Genomic DNA, 18,861 nt, shown 5'->3' with positions numbered 1-18,861 from the left:
CTCAGATTCTTCAGGGGAAGGTATAGAACACTCTGTGTACGCTTATTGATTAACCTGTCCAGAGGAAGAAACTTCCCTGAACTCCAGACAGTTAGTTACTGGCTTATGCCCTATAGCCAGCCAAAGGCACGTAAACTCCTCTTGCGAATGTACTGTCAGTGGAATCATTATCCGTATAAAAGTGTAGCTCTCTTGACTCCTCTAAAGCATTTCACCTGGTTCCTGTGTCCAGTTTTCCAGAACTCCCCATAAATCTGTGATTAAATTGACCTGCTACAGAATGTTGTTCTAGTTGTTACACTTCCTGGCTCCTGACAATTACATCATTCTGCTTTATTTAACAGGATGTTTAAGAATTTGCTCAAAGAAGTGAGAATATATGCACAGAAATTTATTGACAGAGGGAAAGATTTTAACCTGGAGCTGGCAATTAAAACAAGGATTATATCAGATGGTTTAAAGTACTCATTAGCTACTGGAAACTGGGGTGATCAGAAGAAAGCTCACCAGGCCAGAGCAGGAGTGTCTCAGGTAACATAGCTATGTCTCAGCTCAGACTAATTTTGCTCCAGTCACGTCAAAGGTTTGATCCACTTACCCAGAATGCTTGTATAAAAACTCCTTAAGATTCTGTCACATCAGAGAACAACAAGAAGTCTTGTGGTACCTTATAGACTAACAGATATTTTGGAGCATGAGCTTTTGTGGGCAAAGACCCACTTCATCAGATGCATGAGTGGGGGGGTGGTTTCAGAGGGATATTTAAAGAGTGGGGTCCCAGTCCCCCCACTCGTGCATCTGACGAAGCGGGTCTTTGCCCACGAAAGCTTATGCTCCAAAATATCTGTTAGCCTATAAGGTGCCACAGGGCTTCTTGTTCTCAAAGTTACAGACTAACACGGCTACCTCTCTGATACTTGGCACATCAGAGTTTTTATGTGGGCTGATGGGTTGGCTGATGCATTAAGGATGAAGAGAGTTCTCTGTGTCAGCCCTACTCCAGAAGTCTCTGAGGGCCCGCAGGCACACACAACGTCTGCCGGTATGGTAATGTCTTAAATGGATACAAGCTGTGACCCTGGGAGCCCTTCAGTGCCAACTGGCTACACGGTAACTCTCATCACCTGCAACACTCATTGTCCCAAAACACTGCAGTCGTAATCTGTACCTGGGAAGCGCCATGTAAGGCATCCTATCCAAATGGTAACACGCTGGTGGTGGTTGTGGTCATGTGATGTGTGGGTGGTGCATAAAGAATTAGATGTGTGCTGGAAGTATATTCATAAAATGTTTTTGGCAAGTAGTATGTAAGCCTAGTCTGTCCCAGACAAAGGAATGTTGTGTGCCTGCCAAACCATGTCTCCAATGTAAATAAAGCAAGGTGTGGCCAGAAACCAGGAGAGTACCTTGGCAAGTTAGGGAGATGCCCACTTAAGGGTTATGAAAAGAGAGAGCAGCTCTATCACCTGTCCTGGCTAAATGGGTTTAGGGAAATATAGGTGGAAAGCCATTTTGGGATCCATCTTCTGAGGGACAAAAGAGGCCAGAGCTCTCCAAATCTGGGAGAGTTGGGCCCTTCAGCCAAAGGGGTCAAAGACTCTGAGCACTGACAGTAGGGGAAACCTGTTCACACTACAGCTGTAACCTGCTGAGGTTAAGCTGTAGCCACCAGAATGTGTGTTTGGTTTGTTACCTTTTATATTTCCACTCCTGCTTGAAATCACTTGAATCTATGTGGCTTGTTCAACTCATTTTATTACAAAACTATCTCAGTGATTTTTATAGTGAGGTGAAGTGTGATGCTCCAGCTAATCTAACAGGCAGTTGTATGCTCTGTCTCTTTGGAGGTGGCAGCCTTCAATGAGTGTTCAGTTAGAGGGACTGGATGCTGCAGAAAGATATCTCTCAGGGACTTGTTTACTGTTCCTTGACAGGGAAGGTTTGGACTGGCAGAGTCGTGCGGACTTTGCAAGGAAGGCAAACCAGGAAGGTTCACTGTGGGTCAGGGCACTGACACAGCTTAGCATCAGCAAAGCTAACTTTTGCTGAGAAACACCAGTAATAAGCAGCTCACAGTTCTGGGTGACGGGGCAGGAAGTCACACTAGTCTAGGATGAGCTGAGGTGAACTGAGACTTCTGTTTGTTACTCCATTGAAAGACATAAAGATTAGGCAGTAGCAAACTTCTTAAACAAGTAAGGCTACCAAATGGCAAATTATTTTGGTTTCAAATGAAAAGTACAGCTTGAGTGTCTTTGATTTAAAAATGTACTGTTATACGTAGGTGTTAAATCGTCTGACCTTTGCATCCACACTTTCCCACTTGAGACGCTTGAATTCTCCTATTGGAAGAGATGGTAAACTAGCAAAGCCCAGACAGCTGCACAATACATTGTGGGGAATGGTCTGTCCTGCTGAGACTCCAGAGGTAACACAAGTTACATTGAAACTAATGTCTTTAAAAAGCATACTTCCTTCTATTTTGGTAATTTGATAGCTGCAGATTTTTTTGCAGTATGTCAATATGCAATTGTTGTATTTTTGATAATTTTCAGATATTTCAAAATTAAAGTTAAATTTGCAGTGACGGATTTTTTTTTAAACTAATAAGTAATTGCGTGTCTGAGTCCACTAAAATTCTGTGTGTGTGACTTTCTAGCCTTTTCAGAGACTTGTTGATTTTTACTGAATCTGAGTTGGTTTGTTAGGGTCACGCAGTAGGACTTGTGAAGAACTTAGCCTTGATGGCTTACATTTCTGTGGGGTCTCAGCCATCTCCCATTCTGGAGTTTTTAGAAGAATGGAGTATGGAAAATCTGGAAGAAATATCTCCAGCTGCCATTGCAGAGTATGTATAAAGGAGTTTGAATAATTTTAAAGTTTTAATTCAAAACCACTTTTCAGATAACTCTCTGGTTTTCCTTTTCATAGTGCAACCAAGATCTTTGTTAATGGTTGCTGGGTAGGAATACACAAAGATCCAGAACAGCTGATGAACACGCTAAGAAAATTACGTCGTCAAATGGACATCATTGTGTCAGAGGTAAAATTTCTGAATGAACATTAATGTAAATTCTAGCTGTGAAGGATGGAATATAGTAGATGGAAACTCACATTTCCAAGGTATGAGAACAAGTGGAAATCCTTTTAGATCAGACTTCAAAGGTTTAGTAACTAAACCATATTTAAAGAAAATTTGGCTGAAAACTGCCCTTTTTCAAATCAGGATCCTGCTCAGTAGAGCACTGATACTCATTCTGTGGTTCATATGAAGACTCAGATGCATGTACCCATTAATTGTCATTGTTTGCATATGCAGGTCTCCATGATCAGGGATATTAGGGAGCGAGAAATCCGCATCTATACTGATGCTGGCAGAATCTGCAGACCACTTTTAATTGTGGAAAAACAAAAGCTGCTGTTGAAGAAGAGGCATATTGACCAACTAAAAGAACGAGAGTATAACAACTACAGGTAAGAAGTCTCCTCTGAACAGGACAGCTGTCTGGCTCTTTCTTCCAAATGAGATGTGTACGCTTCTCAGGGCTTACCTGAAGTCAGCTGAAGTGGCAAGCTACCTTTGTATTTAAAATCATGTCATTTGACTACTCTGTGGGTTCTACATTGTTGCTTATAACCACAGTAGGGCTTGTGCTGAATCTTAAGTCAGTGGTTGCAGTCAAGTCTTGCTTTTTGACATCACTGATGAAATTTGTATTAAATGTGACTTGGAATAGTAAGGCATTGAGAGAGCTTGGTTGTTTAGTTGGCAGGATCTTGTGGCCAGTGGTGTAGTAGAATACATCGATACGTTAGAAGAGGAGACTGTGATGCTGGCAATGACTCCAGATGACTTGCAGGAAAAAGGAGTCGCGTACTGTTCAACTTACACTCACTGTGAGATTCACCCATCCATGATCCTAGGAGTATGTGCATCTATTATTCCTTTCCCCGATCACAACCAGGTAAGTAGCCACACTTTTTTGCCTCTTACCTATAAACGTGGTTTGAATACAGTTCAAAAGGAAAATAAAAGGTATGCATAACATGTAGCATGTACGCGTGACAAGTTTAATAGATGTTCCCTTGACACCATTTCTTGTCTTCCTAGTCTCCTAGGAACACTTACCAATCTGCTATGGGTAAACAGGCTATGGGAGTTTATATTACAAACTTTCATGTTCGTATGGATACACTAGCCCATGTGCTATATTACCCTCAGAAACCCCTGGTGACAACACGCTCTATGGAGTACTTGCGATTTAGAGAGTTGCCAGCAGGTATGTGGTGGATTAATAAGCCAAAAATGTATTGCATAAAATGTACACAAGTGCCGACATTTAAAGGCCATTCATTATGGTGAGAAGTCACTAGGATTGTGTTTAGTAGTAACTTCTTGTCATTCACACTAGTGTGCCCTTTCATCTGGGCATCATCAGGTGTTGGAAGATACTCTCCCAATACAGGGTCTCTGTTTTGGTTATGTACTGGAGATTTGCTTTAATAAATGGTCCAACAGTGTAAATATATGGAGTTACAATTTATTTTGAATGACAAAACTACTTGTATATGCTGTAGGTCCTTTAAGCATTTGCTCCTATTGCAATACACAGGTATCAACTCAATTGTGGCTATTGCTTCATACACTGGTTATAATCAGGAAGATTCTGTCATCATGAACCGTTCTGCTGTTGATAGAGGTTTTTTCAGGTATGATTTTCTGCACTTAGAACTGTAGAGAAGCACTCATGTCAATTGTATGGTTGGTTTTTCTCATTTTGAAGATTTCAGTCTTTCCTAGTCTTTATTCAGATGTCTAAGGAACATAACATGTTTTGCTTAAGCCTCTGGACAGATTTTAATTAAGTGCATAGTCATACATTATACACTTTAAAGTACTGCAACAGCTGCTTTACTGTTCACTGTTACTAGTATGTTAAAATGTATTATTACTCTGTTTCATATTATTTTGCTTAGAAGGGTCACTTCCCAATTTTGCAACTGCCACAGCAAAAAATGCAACGGAACAGCCCCAGTGAACAATTAGAGTCAAGGTTAAACACGTGCTATGCTTTCCCAACCAATCTCTTTCCTGCTCTTGCTTTAAAGTTAGCTCTTGCTCACGGCACTGAATCAGGTTTGGATGTAGATTAAATGTAGTAGGATTTGGATGTCTGCTTCCTTGAACTGTCAGTTAAGTGAGTCCCTTGATGTCAGGCATTTGGCCTTCCTAACATAACCCTGTTGTTTAGCCAGGAAAGTGGTAAATATGTGAAAATCCTCTGTACACACATTCTAAAGCAAGAAACACAGTTACCATTATTGGTGCAAATAGTCATTGATGTGACCTGCCACCATGTGTTCACACTTGCACCTGAATTATGCAATGGACACAGTTACTGTTGTCTTTGGGCCATCTAGACCCACATTCTATTCTACTCTTGGTTGGATAGAGCTAAAAGACAGAGGTGTGCTTGCTTCTTTACCTCTGTTTACTTATGTAGAATAAGAAATGAGAAGCAGTGCTGAATTTTTATGGATCACATCAATACTTATAGCCCAAAGCAAGCATCAGTTATGTTCACCCGCACATTTTAAAAGAAAAAGAAACTTTAAATGCCAAGTATGGTTGTGGATCTATATGCTAGCATGTTAGGCAGCATTGGGGAAAAAAATGAATGAAATGAAGGCACTCCAGTGCAGATAAGGTGTACTTCATAGGTGTTGGGGAAAGAAGTGGTCTTAAATGACTCCATGGTGCATGTGATGTTTTAATGTGTGTTCACTGGGGTGTCATTGGTACATTAGCATTAGCTTATTGATGCCATCAGAACATGGAAACGAAAAGGTAGGCAAAGGGAAAAGGGGGCTGAAATGTGGGTAAAGTGGTCAGGAATAACACAGAGATAACACAGTTTCTTCTTTGTAGGATGGTTAGTGACGATGTGCTGACCTATTCCAGGTCCCGTGGGTGCGCGTGGGGTTTGATACAGCGGGGGTGTGGATGGCCTGGGACCGACCACCCCACCGCTGTAGCAGCAATATGTGATTCAGTGTATCTACCTTAAAACCTGGGTTTCCACAGTATTATGAGTACCAGGAACAATAACACTCTGATTGTGAACACCACAATGCCCTGTGGCTGTTCTAAGTCCCAATAATTCTCTATACAGCCCCAGCTAGTGGTATTTACCGATAGTGACTGATTCATTTATTTATAACTACAATTCTTCTTCGAGTGTCCCCGTGGGTGCTCCACGTTAGGTGTCGGGCTCGCCCCGGCGCCGCAGGTCGGATCTTCCAAGCAGTTTCTGCCGGACCGCGCGTGCGCCGGTGCGCGCCGCTCCCTTGCGCGCTCCTGGCCACGTGTGCGATCCGGTCCCCGCCAGTTCCTCTTTAACCGCCATCGGCTGCAGACAGAATCCGCTCAGGCTATGGCCAGAGTTAGCGTATTTAACGTTTTTAATTGTTTTAAAGTTTCTTCAGTCTTAGATTAAGTTAGTCGGTTGTTGTTTTCAAAAAAAAACAAAGAAAGGAAAGGAATTCACAGCTTCCAATCATAGTAACAAGCGGAGCACCGGAGGCCAGGAGCCTAGGGCCATTAGCCCTCCTACCGGGGCAGGCTTTATCCGAGGGGGGAACAAGCACAGAGAAGGTGCTAAGTACCCTATTAACAACTCAAAGACTCACCACAATGTCCTCTTCAGGATTCAAGAAGTGTGAGTCGTGCCGCGAGGCGATGCCAGCGTCTGATGGGCACAGTCAGTGTATGAGGTGCTTGGGGGAATCCCATGTCACTCAGAAATGTTCCTTCTGCGCCAAGTTAACAGCCAGAGCAAGGAAGGACAGGGAAATGCGGCTGAAAACGCTGCTGTTCGACAAGGCCCTCCAGCCAGACGTGCCGGAGTGGCCACAGCAGGAGGGACCCTCCGGGGCCCATAAAAGGAAAGCCGCGTCCCTAACCCCATCAGCACAAAAACAGAGAAGAATCTCCCCAACCCGATCCCTGCCGGCAGCAACAGCGAGCGGGACGGGTGGAGCGCACAGCCCCCAGCCGCAGCTACAGCTGATCGGCGGCGGCACGGAGACGCACGTGGCGGAGGTTCAGCCTCCAATGATCAAACAGCCGCCCCGCACCGCTGGCAGGGTGGCAGCCAAGCAAGCGCCGGAACTGGCGGCACCGCAAACAGCGGCACCAACCCCCGGGGAACCAGCGGCGCAGAGCACGCAGGCACGCCACCTGCAGGCACCGGGGGACACTGCCCGCGCGGCACCGCTGAGGAGTGTGCTGAGCACGGTGCAGACTACGGGGCCGAGATCCCCGACGCATCAGGGGGCGGAGTCACCCCCACAGGGGAGGGGAAAGGCTGCACAGAAAACACGGCACCGCAGTCCCTCTCCAGACAGGGATGCAGGGCTGCTTTCTCTGAGCCCTCCGCTCGTGCTGCGGACTCCAACGAGAAGGCAGGAGTCACCCCTAGCCTATCCGGAGCCCCCATCTCCATTTCTACAGCCAGCCTCCCCATGGCTTGGACCACCTTCGCCCTTCTTGGGCTTCGAGCCATTTGAGTACTATCACAAATCGGTCTTTCCAGCGTCCCAGGTCTCCAGAAGATCTCGCTCCCCCAGACGTAGGGGGTATGCACCAAGGGAGTGGTCCAGGTCACCATCCCAGGAGCAGTGCCCGTGTTGCCATGGTCGCCCCTATCATGTGGGGCATAGACACCATAGGCATACTACCAGGGACAGATCCCCACAGACGGTTCCGTATCCCCGAGGGCAATCGCGAACGGGGACAGAGACTCAGATATCTCAGGGGGAGTTGGTTCTGGAACCCCGGGATTTTCCCTCGCAAGTTTCTAGCGAGCGGATGTACCACCGTCAACAGGACCCGGAGGGGTCCAGAGAGGCGTACCCTAGCGGTTCCTCGCTGTCCTCCCCGGATGAGGCTACGGCCCCGGGGGACGTCCATCCTCCGGACGATCTCAAACAGTTCCAAGAGCTGTTTAAAAGGGTGGCCTTCACGCAAGGCATCCAGACAGCAGAGGTGCAAGAGAAGCACCATAAGCTCCTTAAAAATCTGAGACCTCCGACCTCCTCTAAAATAGCAATACCGCTTGACGAAGCAATCTTGGAGTCCGCCACCATGATACGGCAGACCCCTGCGACTATTCCGCCTGTTCATAAGAGAGCAGACAAGAAATACTTCGTGCCGGCGAAGGGCATGGAGTTCCTATTCAGCCACCCGCAACCAAATTCTCTGGTGGTAGAATCGTCTCAACAGAGATCAAAAACGTCTCAGTTCAAAACAGGGGGAACGGACAAAGATGCCAAGAAGCTAGAGCTGTTCGGCAGAAAGGTCTACTCCTCCTCCACTCTACTGTTGAGAATGGCGAATTACGCAGCGCATCTAGCGAACCACAATTTCAACAACTACTCTAGGTTAACCTCCCTCATGGACTCACTTCCAGAGGACAAGAAGCCGGTGCTCAAGGCTATCGTGCAAGAAGGCTACGCGGCCTCGAGGACGGGAGTTCAGATTGCCCTGGATGTTGCGGACACAGCAGCATGCTCAACAGCTACGGCAGTGGTAATGCGAAGGGAGTCCTGGCTCCAAACATCGGGTATACTGAGGGATCTGCAGGCGAAGATCGTCGATCCCCCCTCCATACAGAAAGAAAAAGTACTACCCTCAGCAAAGGCGGTACCAGTATCAGCCACAGTGTCCCCAGTACCACAGGGGTTACGAGCACGGGCAACATCAACAGCATCAACAATATAGAACTCCCAGGCGACGTTCCCAACAGAGCCGTGCGTCCTCGGGGCAGGGCCAAAGGCCACAAGTTTGACACACAGATCCAGGGCTGCGCCATCACTACCATCGCACAATGTCGTCCGAAGCTGTTATTCCACCATCGCCTCTGACCATTCTACGACCAGTGGCAAAGGATCACCACAGACAAATGGGTGCTGGAGATCATAGCCACGGGGTACGCGATCCCCTTCCAGTCGCTCCCACCGCCACGACCTCCACCCAGGCACCACCTGCAGGAGGCTTCCCACGAAGCGAGACTCAAGCAGGAGGTAGACCATCTTATGCTCATAGGGGCAGTGGAAAGAGTGCCGGAGCAACTGCAAGGGAAAGGGTTCTACTCCAGATACTTCCTCACGGAGAAAAAGACAGGAGGCTGGAGGCCCATCCTAGATCTTTGAGGCCTCAACCGGTACCTGCGCAAGCAACGCTTTTGGATGATCACAATCACCTCCATCCTTACGGCACTGGATGATGGAGATTGGTTCGCAGCCCTCGACTTACAAGACGCGTATTTTCACATAACTATCCATCCGGCTCACCGACGATTCCTCCGGTTCATGGTAGGCAAAGAACATTTTCAATATAAGGTCCTACCGTTCGGCCTCTCCTCAGTCCCCAGAGTCTTCACCAAGACCTTGGCAGTGGTGTCAGCCTACCTGCACAGACAGGGGGTATTTATATTCCCGTATCTGGACGACTGCCTACTCAAAGGGGCCTCAAAGGAGGAGGTACTACGCATGATATGCGTCACAGCAGGCACGTTCTCTTCGCTCGGCCTGGTTATCAATCTGGCAAAATCAAAGATAGACCCCACACAGGACATAGAGTTCATAGGGGCATGCATAAATTCTATTACAGCGAGAGTGTATCTACCAGAGACACGCTTTCGGGCCATCGGCTCCCTCGTGCAAGTCATCACCTTCAGCCCTACGGTGCCGGTTCTGACGTGCTTACAGCTGCTGGGGCACATGGCAGCAGCGACGTTCGTAGTACAGAACACCAGGTTACACATGTGCAGCATGCAGCACTGGCTGGCGAGCGTATACAAACCGGCAGCACACACCGTTCACAGGGTGGCGTCACCCGCAACAGAGGTGCGCAAATCCCTACAATGGTGGGTAAACCCCAAGAACATGCTAACAGGGGTACCCTTCCACCAACCACACGTATCGGTTTTTCTTACTACAGATGCCTCCCACATAGGGTGGGGAGCACACATGCGCGAAGAGATGACGCAAGGACTGTGGTCCTCCACAGAACAGTCACTGCACATAAATATACTGGAGCTCAGAGCGGTGTTCAACGCCTGCAGACACTTTCGAGACCATATACAAGGCAAAGTAGTTGGGATCAGTACAGACAATACCTCCACGTTTTATATAAATCGGCAAGGAGGAGCTCGGTCCCGTGCCTTATGTGCGGAAGCAGTCCGGTTGTGGAACTGGTGCATCGCCAACAATATAACCTTGAAAGCCTCGTACTTACCAGGCACTCACAATGTGAAGGCAGACCAGCTGAGCAGGCGTTTCGCACTCACGCACGAGTGGCAGATCTGTCCCGATCTGCTACGACCGATTTTTCATGCATGGGGCTTTCCCCAGATAGACCTGTTTGCCACTCAACACAACAAGAAGTGCCCACGATTCTGCTCCAGGGCAGGACTGGGACGGGGGTCCCTGGGGGACGCATTCACGATCTCCTGGAGGGGCCCCCTGCTTTACGCATTTCCTCCCACAGTGCTGATCCACAAAGTCTTGCAGAAAGCCAGGAGGGAAGGAGACCGAATGATCCTGATAGTCCCAACGTGGGATCAACAGCAATGGTTCCCCCTACTCCTGCGCATGTCGGACCGTCCACCGATGCCCCTCCCGGTGGCGCCGGATCTGCTCACGCAAGCCCAGGGGTCCATAGTGCATCCACACCCCCAAGGCCTGCGACTACAAGCGTGGTTAATCCATGGCTCAGCTCCCTAGAGAGCGCATGCATAGAGGAAGTGCAGCAAGTCCTAGAAAGTAGCAGGAGGACTTCCACCAGGAAGACCTACAAGCAGAAATGGACTCGCTTCACGTCATGGTGTTCTACCAAACAGTTAGCCCCCCCTTTCGGTGCCTATACCCATAATATTAGAGTATTTACTGGACCTCAAGAGAGGAGGACTCTCACTATCCTCGTTAAAGGTCCACCTTGCCGCCATTTTGGCGTTCAGACACGAAGAGGAAGGACACACGGTGTTCGCCCATCCCATGGTTACCAGGTTCCTCAAAGGGTTGGTAAACCTATACCCGCCTCAGAAACCGCTTCTACCTTCGTGGAACTTGGACCTGGTGCTTAATGTGCTAATGGGACCACCGTTCGAGCCTTTAGCCACGGTTTCCCTCCGCCTCCTTACGATAAAGACGACCTTCCTTCTCGCAATCACGTCAGCTTGTAGGGTGAGCGAGCTTGCGGCAGTTATGGCAACGCCACCCTGCACAGTATTTTCCAAGGAGGCGGTAACCATACGGCTGCATCCAGCCTTTGTTCCTAAAGTTTCTTTTGAGTTTCATATTAACGAACCTATTGTTTTACCCTCATTTTCTCCAAAGCCTCATAACTCTAACAAAGAGGCGCGCCTACACCTCCTGGACATGAGAAGGGCGCTAGCCTTCTAGATAGACAGGACCAAGTCCTTCCGGAAAACGGATAGACTCCTAGTCTCTCTCGCTCCCAAATCGAAAGGAGAAGGTCTCTCTTCGCAGAGAATCTCGAAGCGCATCGTATCCTGCATAAAAATGTGCTACGAACTCAAAAAGACTCCTTTACTGGCCACGCCCAGGGCTCACTCCACTAGGGCGGTGGCGGCATCAACAGCCTTTTTCAAGGGCGTTGCACTAAAAGACATTAGCAGAGCGGCGACCTGGTCATCCACCTGGTCATGACACCTTCGCCAAGCACTACGCCCTTCACAGGGTATTCCAAGAGGATACCCAGCTCTCGACAGCCGTCCTCTCAGGGACAAGCTGCACATGATCCGATTACCCACCTCCTATTTTGGGTTACTGCTGGGTAGTCACCTAACGTGGAGCACCCATGGGGACACTCGAAGAAGAAAGAAGTTACTCACCATAGTAACGGTGGTTCTTCGAGATGTGTCCCCGTGGGTGCTCCACCACCCGCCCATCCTCCCCGCTTCAGATCTCTGTTAGTGTTTTGCAGGGGCATCTGAGGCGGTTGGTCAAGGAACTGGCGGGGACCGGATCGCGCACGTGGCCAGGAGCGGCGCGCACCGGCGCATGCACGGTCCAGCAGAAACTGCTTGGAAGATCCGACCTGCGCCGCCGGGGCGAGCCTGACACCTAACGTGGAGCACCCACGGGGACACATCTCGAAGAACCACCGTTACTACGGTGAGTAACTTCTCTTTACTTAACACTTGTCTTATATATATATATTTATTTATTTGGCATAGGCTAAGCAGTAGGTTACATATAGCTGTATATAATTACATGTGACTTACCAATAACATCCAGTGCTCCCACATCTTACCAACAACTACGTTACAGCGGCCCTTCAAGTCAGAGATACAGCTTGGTTGGGACCTTTCGTGGTGGTGACGTCCGGGTGATCAGGCCGGGGTCTGCTGTCTGGACTGGAAGTTGCTAGCCTCCGCCTAGTGTCCAGGAGCCCACACCTTTGTTCCTGCTAAATCACCTTTTATACTGTTTCTTAACTGGGGGTTCGATACCTGGCCAATTAAAGTGTTTGTTACCTAACTTGGGCTTTCTATCCTCCCAGCCTGTCAGAACATGTTACAAGATTTCCTCTGTCCTTCGTCATTTTCCGAACCTCCCGCCGGGACCCTCTGATGTTGCACAACCAAGATGTTCTCTCTGGGGGGCTTCCAGCTACTTGCCCCAGCTGTTCTCTTTGGGGACTTACTGTCCACTTGTCAGGATGTTCTCTTTAGGGACTCTCCAACTACTTGTCAACTTTCTGATTTCTGTCTCCTGGCCTGGCTTCAGGCCACCTCACCGTTGTATGATAGTGTTCCAAGATGGAGTGTGTGGTCGTTCTGCCTTGTGAGTGAGGCCCGGCCACCAGGTGCTCATGCTCCCACAGTTAGTAGATCCCAGAGTCCCCACCATCTGCCACTAATCATTAGGGATGTTAATGGTAAACTGGTAAGCCTCTCCCTCAATGCATGAGGCTTCCTAGTTACAGTTAACCAGTGGGAGCTGGAGCAGCCCCTCCTGGGCAGAGGGCTGCTCTGGCCTGGTGGGAGCTGTTGGGGTGTGGAGGGTGCTCCAGCCTTGCCAGAGTGGATCCCATTTGCGGTGGGCCCAGACTGGCAGTTGCCTTCCTACTCCATTTAATTGGTTAAACTTAATGTTTAACCCAGTTAACTAACTAAATGGGATTTTACATCCACACTGACCATCAGTGTATTTGTAGGCATCTCACAGCTTTACTCTGAGAGACTGTCAGCATGCCCTTTTGGGGTTCATTGCTGCTCTAGCAGTCATAAGGCAGTTTTCAAGTAACAACTTGTTGTTTGGGACCTGAACATTCTTGCAGGCTTGGCTTGTCATTACCAGTAACCCTAGCCCAAAGGTACTGTGCACAGGGCTATTTGTTTTTATGTTGTGCTGGGAATTCTAGTTGACTACAAAAATTAAATACAAATGGGTGAAATTTGTTGCAATAAAAACACCCCCTTTTTCTGGGCAAATATCAGTGTTAATATTGGGTAACGAGGACAGGAAAAAAGCAACAGACCAAAAAGTAAGAGGATTACAAGATAAAGGAGTTAACACACTGGCTTATTCATACTCATGTGCATTGATGTGCATCTCTCCCACTACATGGCATCATTGGACAGCCTCATATTTACACTTAGATTAATTTATTAATGAGTATCATCTACCTCATGTAATCAGACTTTAACATAAGCAGTACGGCTTGAACCTTTCTCGTCTGGCACCCTCGAGACCTGACCTGTGCTGAATGAGAGAATTTGCCAGATCATGGGAGGTCAATATTGTCTAGCATATTACCAGCACTTGCACTACTTACTGGGCTCTTAGAAGACGTTTGGGGTAAATAACGAATAAAGCACAGAATACTGAGAGCCAGGACTGTTGGCTGTAAACAGATTTTAGAGGACCATGGAAAACTTGGCTACACTCACGTAAGTGGTCATCTGGCTAATTAAAATTATGATGGATTATGGATGTTGCTGGACAAGAGATGCTGGATTATACAGGTTTAACCTGTACTTTCATACCCTTGGGTAGTCCAAATTTTGGGTGAAAATTAGTTTAAAAAACACAGCTTTCGTAAAATGTAGGAATCTTTCTGGTAAAATCAATAAAAAACAAAACAAGTGGCTTCAGTTGTGGTGTAGATGTGGCTGCAGCATATAACTTTAAAAAAACAAAAAAAGATATCTAAACAAGTTTTTCTTGGAAATTTTCTTTTAGATCTGTGTTCTATCGCTCATATAAAGAACAAGAATCCAAGAAAGGATTTGACCAAGAAGAAGTTTTTGAAAAACCTACTCGTGAAACTTGTCAGGGTAAGAGATGCTGGCAGATGGAAGAAAGAGTCTGCGATTAGCTGCCAGACTGAGTCCTTCAGGTTAACTTTACTGTATTTGACTGTTCATACTGCACTGTAAACATGTAAATGATCGACAAATTTGTATTCTTAGTACAAAGAAATTTATATGGTCAGTAAAAACAAACAAAAAAAATTCCTTTCTATTATATATGTGTGAAAATATCCAGAAACTGCATTTGCAAGTATGTCACGAACTCATAGTACTGCTGTGTAGTGGGTCAGAAGGCAGATGTGGTGTCTGCTATTCTGGGAAGGTGATCGGTAATGTTTTTGTAGAAATATTTTTAAGGCTTTTGGCTCTGAATTCATTTCTTTAATCTCAGGTATGAGGCATGCTATCTATGACAAACTAGATGATGATGGTTTGATAGCACCTGGTGTACGTGTGTCAGGAGACGATGTCATTATTGGCAAAACAGTAACACTGCCTGAGAATGAAGATGAACTGGAAAGTACTAATAGACGGTACACAAAGAGGGACTGTAGCACTTTCCTGCGAACTAGTGAGACTGGTATTGTGGACCAGGTCATGGTTACCCTTAATCAGGAAGGATACAAGTTTTGCAAAATTAGGGTGAGTACAGGTGTCTTTGGCTCCTGGGTAAACACGTCTTCTTAAAAATCACTGATGTAATGTTTCGGTTGCCTCTAGGTGCGCTCTGTGAGAATCCCACAAATTGGAGATAAATTTGCCAGCAGGCATGGTCAGAAGGGTACCTGTGGTATCCAGTACAGACAAGAGGTAGCAACTTTTTTCTCTCATGCTTTCACTCATTGCATGGTGAAAGTTGCTTATAAATGTGGATTGCCAGTGAAATGTTACCTTCATGTTTTGATTTCAATTTAACATCTATTTAGTTGTTGTTAAAATGTCTTTGACTCTCTGCTGTTGAATTGGATTTCTATTTTGCTGGAACTCCCTAGCTTTTCACAAGGCCTAATGAATATCTTCCTTGCTTTAGGATATGCCTTTCACTTGTGAAGGTATCACCCCTGACATAATCATCAACCCTCATGCCATCCCTTCCCGTATGACAATCGGTCACTTGATTGAATGCCTTCAAGGGAAGGTAAGGAGGTCACTTTGTTTTGTAGCTAAAATCTGAGAAGCAAACTGCAGTTGTTTGTCCCTGTGGACAAGATGATCTGGTAATTCCTGGTATTTGTTAACCTGCTAAAGAATATAATCATGCTCACATTTTTGAGGCTCTAGTAGCAAAAAACAAAAAACCGAAAACAAAACTTAGGGAGAACCCAGAGTTTGTTCGCTGCTTTACTACACAAGCATAGGTAACCTTAAGTCTCTTAAGCATTCTCCTAATTTACAAAAAAGAAAGCAGTAAGAGTTATGGTAGAGCTAATTGCTTCTGAAAATCCCACCACTATCCTGTGCATCCAAGTTTTGTTCGGAGAAAAATATCCTTTGCATTAGAAAATTATGGTTGAATTCCATCCTGGGCATTGGGTCTGAAATCTTAACAGTGGGAGTAGGTTAGCTTTTTCAAGTATCTGCATACTGTCTGACTACTCACCTATAGAATGCACAGCTTTTGTCTTCAAGTGTTTTACAGTATCCAGCAAACCCTTTTTTACCTAGGTATCAGCAAACAAGGGAGAAATTGGTGATGCTACACCTTTTAATGATGCCGTCAACGTGCAGAAGATTTCCAATTTACTGTCCGATTATGGCTATCATCTGAGAGGAAATGAGGTAGTGTGCTTAAAATGCTAATCTAGCTAAAGATGATTGGGCTGTTTAGATATTTTTTTAAATACGTCTAGCATAAGCTTGTGCTTCAGTAATTATGTTCTTTTATTTCAGGTTCTCTATAATGGCTTTACTGGACGCAAAATCACATCTCAGATCTTCATTGGCCCTACTTATTACCAGAGGTTGAAACATATGGTAGATGACAAAATTCATTCTCGTGCAAGAGGGCCCATTCAGATTCTTAACAGGCAACCGATGGAAGGTAGATCTCGGTAAGAATATTTGTGGATTTTCTTTAGTAAGAGTCCTTGAAATCCCACAGTTAGGTTGTTCAGGTAGAGAAGAATTAGCTGCCTCAACTGTGCATCTGTATTTTAAGTGGCTCATGCAGTTAGCCACCTGATTTGGAGCTGATGTTAGTGTTCTTCGGTTTGGACAGGTCAAATGTAACTTAGTCATTTGTAACAGTTTGTGTGGTTGTGGTTTGCCTCTTCAAACACTATAGCGTCATTTGTTGTAGGCATTTTCATAGTTATGTGACTGTTAGTAGGTGCAGCAGTTTAATAAATAAATTGAGTGACTTCTTCCCAATTATCTTATTTTTGTGAGAAAGGGAAGAAAACTTTTAGGGTATAGAGGCACCTACTTGTAATACTGCTGATGTATTTGTACAGAATTAGGAGGTTTCTATATTAGCTACTGGGACCACAATTTCTGACAAAATACCCTTTTGTTTTCTCCCCTTTGCAGTGATGGTGGTCTTCGTTTTGGAGAAATGGAGCGAGACTGTCAGATTGCTCATGGAGCAGCTCAGTTTTTGAGAGAGAGATTATTTGAGGCTTCAGACCCATACCAAGTTCATGTTTGCAATCTGTGTGGAATAATGGCAATAGCTAACACGAGGACACACACGTATGAATGCAGGGGTTGCCGTAACAAAACACAGGTATGTATGCATTACCTCTGGAAAAATTTCTCCTTGCAATCAAGAACAGTGACGGTTCTTGAGTGATGAGGATGTAGATGGTAAGTGAGGATGTAGAGAGCATCTGATAAAAGAAACAAACATTAACCCAATAGTTAGAAAAAACATTTGTACTTCTGCACATTTCCCTATAATTGCCAGATTTTGGGCTGTGTCATTTAGCAGGAAATTTCACTTGTGTATTTTTATGATACTGGGTTTTCAAGGAACTTAACTGAAAATTAACATTGAATCTTGACTTTTAACTTTGTTTTGGTTGCAAGTGGAGCTGTGTTGCACATTTGAGGTTCTCGTTTTCTACTAGAAATACTTTTGGACTTGTGCTTCATCATGTATAGCTACTTTCACACAGAGAACAAAAGAGTAAAAATTATTTTAAAACTCAATTTTGTATGTACAAAAGGCCATGGCTGTTGGTTCTGTTGCTACTCATGAGATGCATTGCTGGAAATCTGAACTGCATTTATTAAGTAAACCCTTTACTTGCTTGTAGAGTCTGTTTTCCTGTTAAATAGTTAAGAGGACAATTAGTTTTATAGCATTGTGGTTTTTAAGGGGGCAGTGGGGTATAAATCACAGGTTTTGAATTAAAAGATGGATGTGTATATTCCAAGTATAAACTGTAAACAGAATTGTTGTTCTCTGCCATAACTCTGAGGAGCTTAACTGTCTGGAAATATATAATTAATATGCATAAATAAAATACCTTGACCAGTTTAGTGTTGCTTTGTTTGTCTGGACCCCCTACGGGAACATGATACACTATCAAGTAATGCCACGTTGGATGGAATGTAATCAGTCATCACTTTGTGAATTGTAAAGACTGGCTAAAAGGCTTTAAAAATACAACTTCATATGAAGCACTAGACCAAAACAAGTAGCCTTGCAATTTGACATTCCTCGCCATTACTATTTACTTAATGAATAGGTAGAGTGAAGTTAATTGTTTAAGGTACCACATACTAAATTTTCTTACCTCCTTTACAGATTTCCTTGGTGCGAATGCCATACGCCTGTAAACTCCTGTTTCAAGAGCTGATGTCCATGAGTATTGCACCTCGTATGATGAGTGTTTAGCCTTTAGAAGGCATTTTAGTGCTGACTTTATGTATAGGCTTGTCCTGGTCTAGTGTTATGTTTTGCAGTCAAAATATTTTTAGATGGTGCTGTCATTTGCAGCAGGTTTGTTTTGCATTTCTTAACACGCTAATGATCTTGAGCTTTATTTTTTGTAAATAGAAATAAAAGATTTGTAACCAAACGTGAATTACATTTATTTGTGTGTTTGCCAAAGATGTGCAAGCAAAAGATTACTGAAAGGAAGAGTGAGTGAGACAGGAAACTGATTATTGTGCTGGAAGAAGTCCGTGGCTGCAGATTTCCAAAATGCTGATTTAAATTGTATAAATGATGTAGTCTTCATGTCACAGCTCCGCACCATCATCTGGGGAAAAGGAGGAAGGGTGGTTTCAAAATTAGGGTAACTGAAGATACTCCAAAAGCGATGGAATGAATTTTGCTATTCATCATTGTCCACATTTAAGTCACTCAGGCCTTTCTTCTTTTCTGAGGGAACTGGATAGCTGAAGGTAATGGTGTCGATTTTCAGTAGCTGGCTAACTACACAGACATTAAGACCATACTTATTAGTGTAGCACCTGAGATATCTCTAATAACTTCATGGCTGTCAGAAGGTGACATGGGCCCTATAAGAGGGAAGAGGCTAGTGTGCTTTTCAGTGGCCAGCTGAGA

General features: G+C 45.3%; 2 protein-coding genes across 2 annotated transcripts in view; one reads left to right on the top strand and one right to left on the bottom strand.

Annotated features, from left to right (window-relative positions):
- Window positions 1–18,370, top strand: part of POLR2B (RNA polymerase II subunit B) — a 32,596-nt gene extending 14,226 nt beyond the window's left edge. The window contains exons 10-25 of the mRNA XM_074993924.1: window positions 345–531; window positions 2,285–2,428; window positions 2,709–2,848; window positions 2,932–3,043; window positions 3,320–3,474; window positions 3,767–3,965; window positions 4,112–4,280; window positions 4,614–4,710; window positions 14,275–14,369; window positions 14,737–14,987; window positions 15,066–15,155; window positions 15,376–15,483; window positions 16,011–16,124; window positions 16,236–16,396; window positions 16,875–17,070; window positions 18,097–18,370. Coding sequence (XP_074850025.1) covers window positions 345–531; window positions 2,285–2,428; window positions 2,709–2,848; window positions 2,932–3,043; window positions 3,320–3,474; window positions 3,767–3,965; window positions 4,112–4,280; window positions 4,614–4,710; window positions 14,275–14,369; window positions 14,737–14,987; window positions 15,066–15,155; window positions 15,376–15,483; window positions 16,011–16,124; window positions 16,236–16,396; window positions 16,875–17,070; window positions 18,097–18,186 — 2,308 coding nt within the window. The 3' untranslated portion in view covers window positions 18,187–18,370. The remainder of the gene's footprint in view (window positions 1–344; window positions 532–2,284; window positions 2,429–2,708; window positions 2,849–2,931; window positions 3,044–3,319; window positions 3,475–3,766; window positions 3,966–4,111; window positions 4,281–4,613; window positions 4,711–14,274; window positions 14,370–14,736; window positions 14,988–15,065; window positions 15,156–15,375; window positions 15,484–16,010; window positions 16,125–16,235; window positions 16,397–16,874; window positions 17,071–18,096) is intronic.
- IGFBP7 (insulin like growth factor binding protein 7) overlaps window positions 18,359–18,861 on the bottom strand; it is a 76,366-nt gene continuing 75,863 nt past the window's right edge. Inside the window, exon 5 of the mRNA XM_074993925.1 lies at window positions 18,359–18,553. Coding sequence (XP_074850026.1) covers window positions 18,534–18,553 — 20 coding nt within the window. The 3' untranslated portion in view covers window positions 18,359–18,533. The remainder of the gene's footprint in view (window positions 18,554–18,861) is intronic.

Source organism: Carettochelys insculpta, chromosome 4 (assembly GCF_033958435.1).
Source record: "Carettochelys insculpta isolate YL-2023 chromosome 4, ASM3395843v1, whole genome shotgun sequence".
Classification (NCBI taxonomy): Eukaryota; Metazoa; Chordata; order Testudines; family Carettochelyidae; genus Carettochelys; species Carettochelys insculpta.
This window is presented reverse-complemented; position numbering and strand designations above follow the sequence as displayed.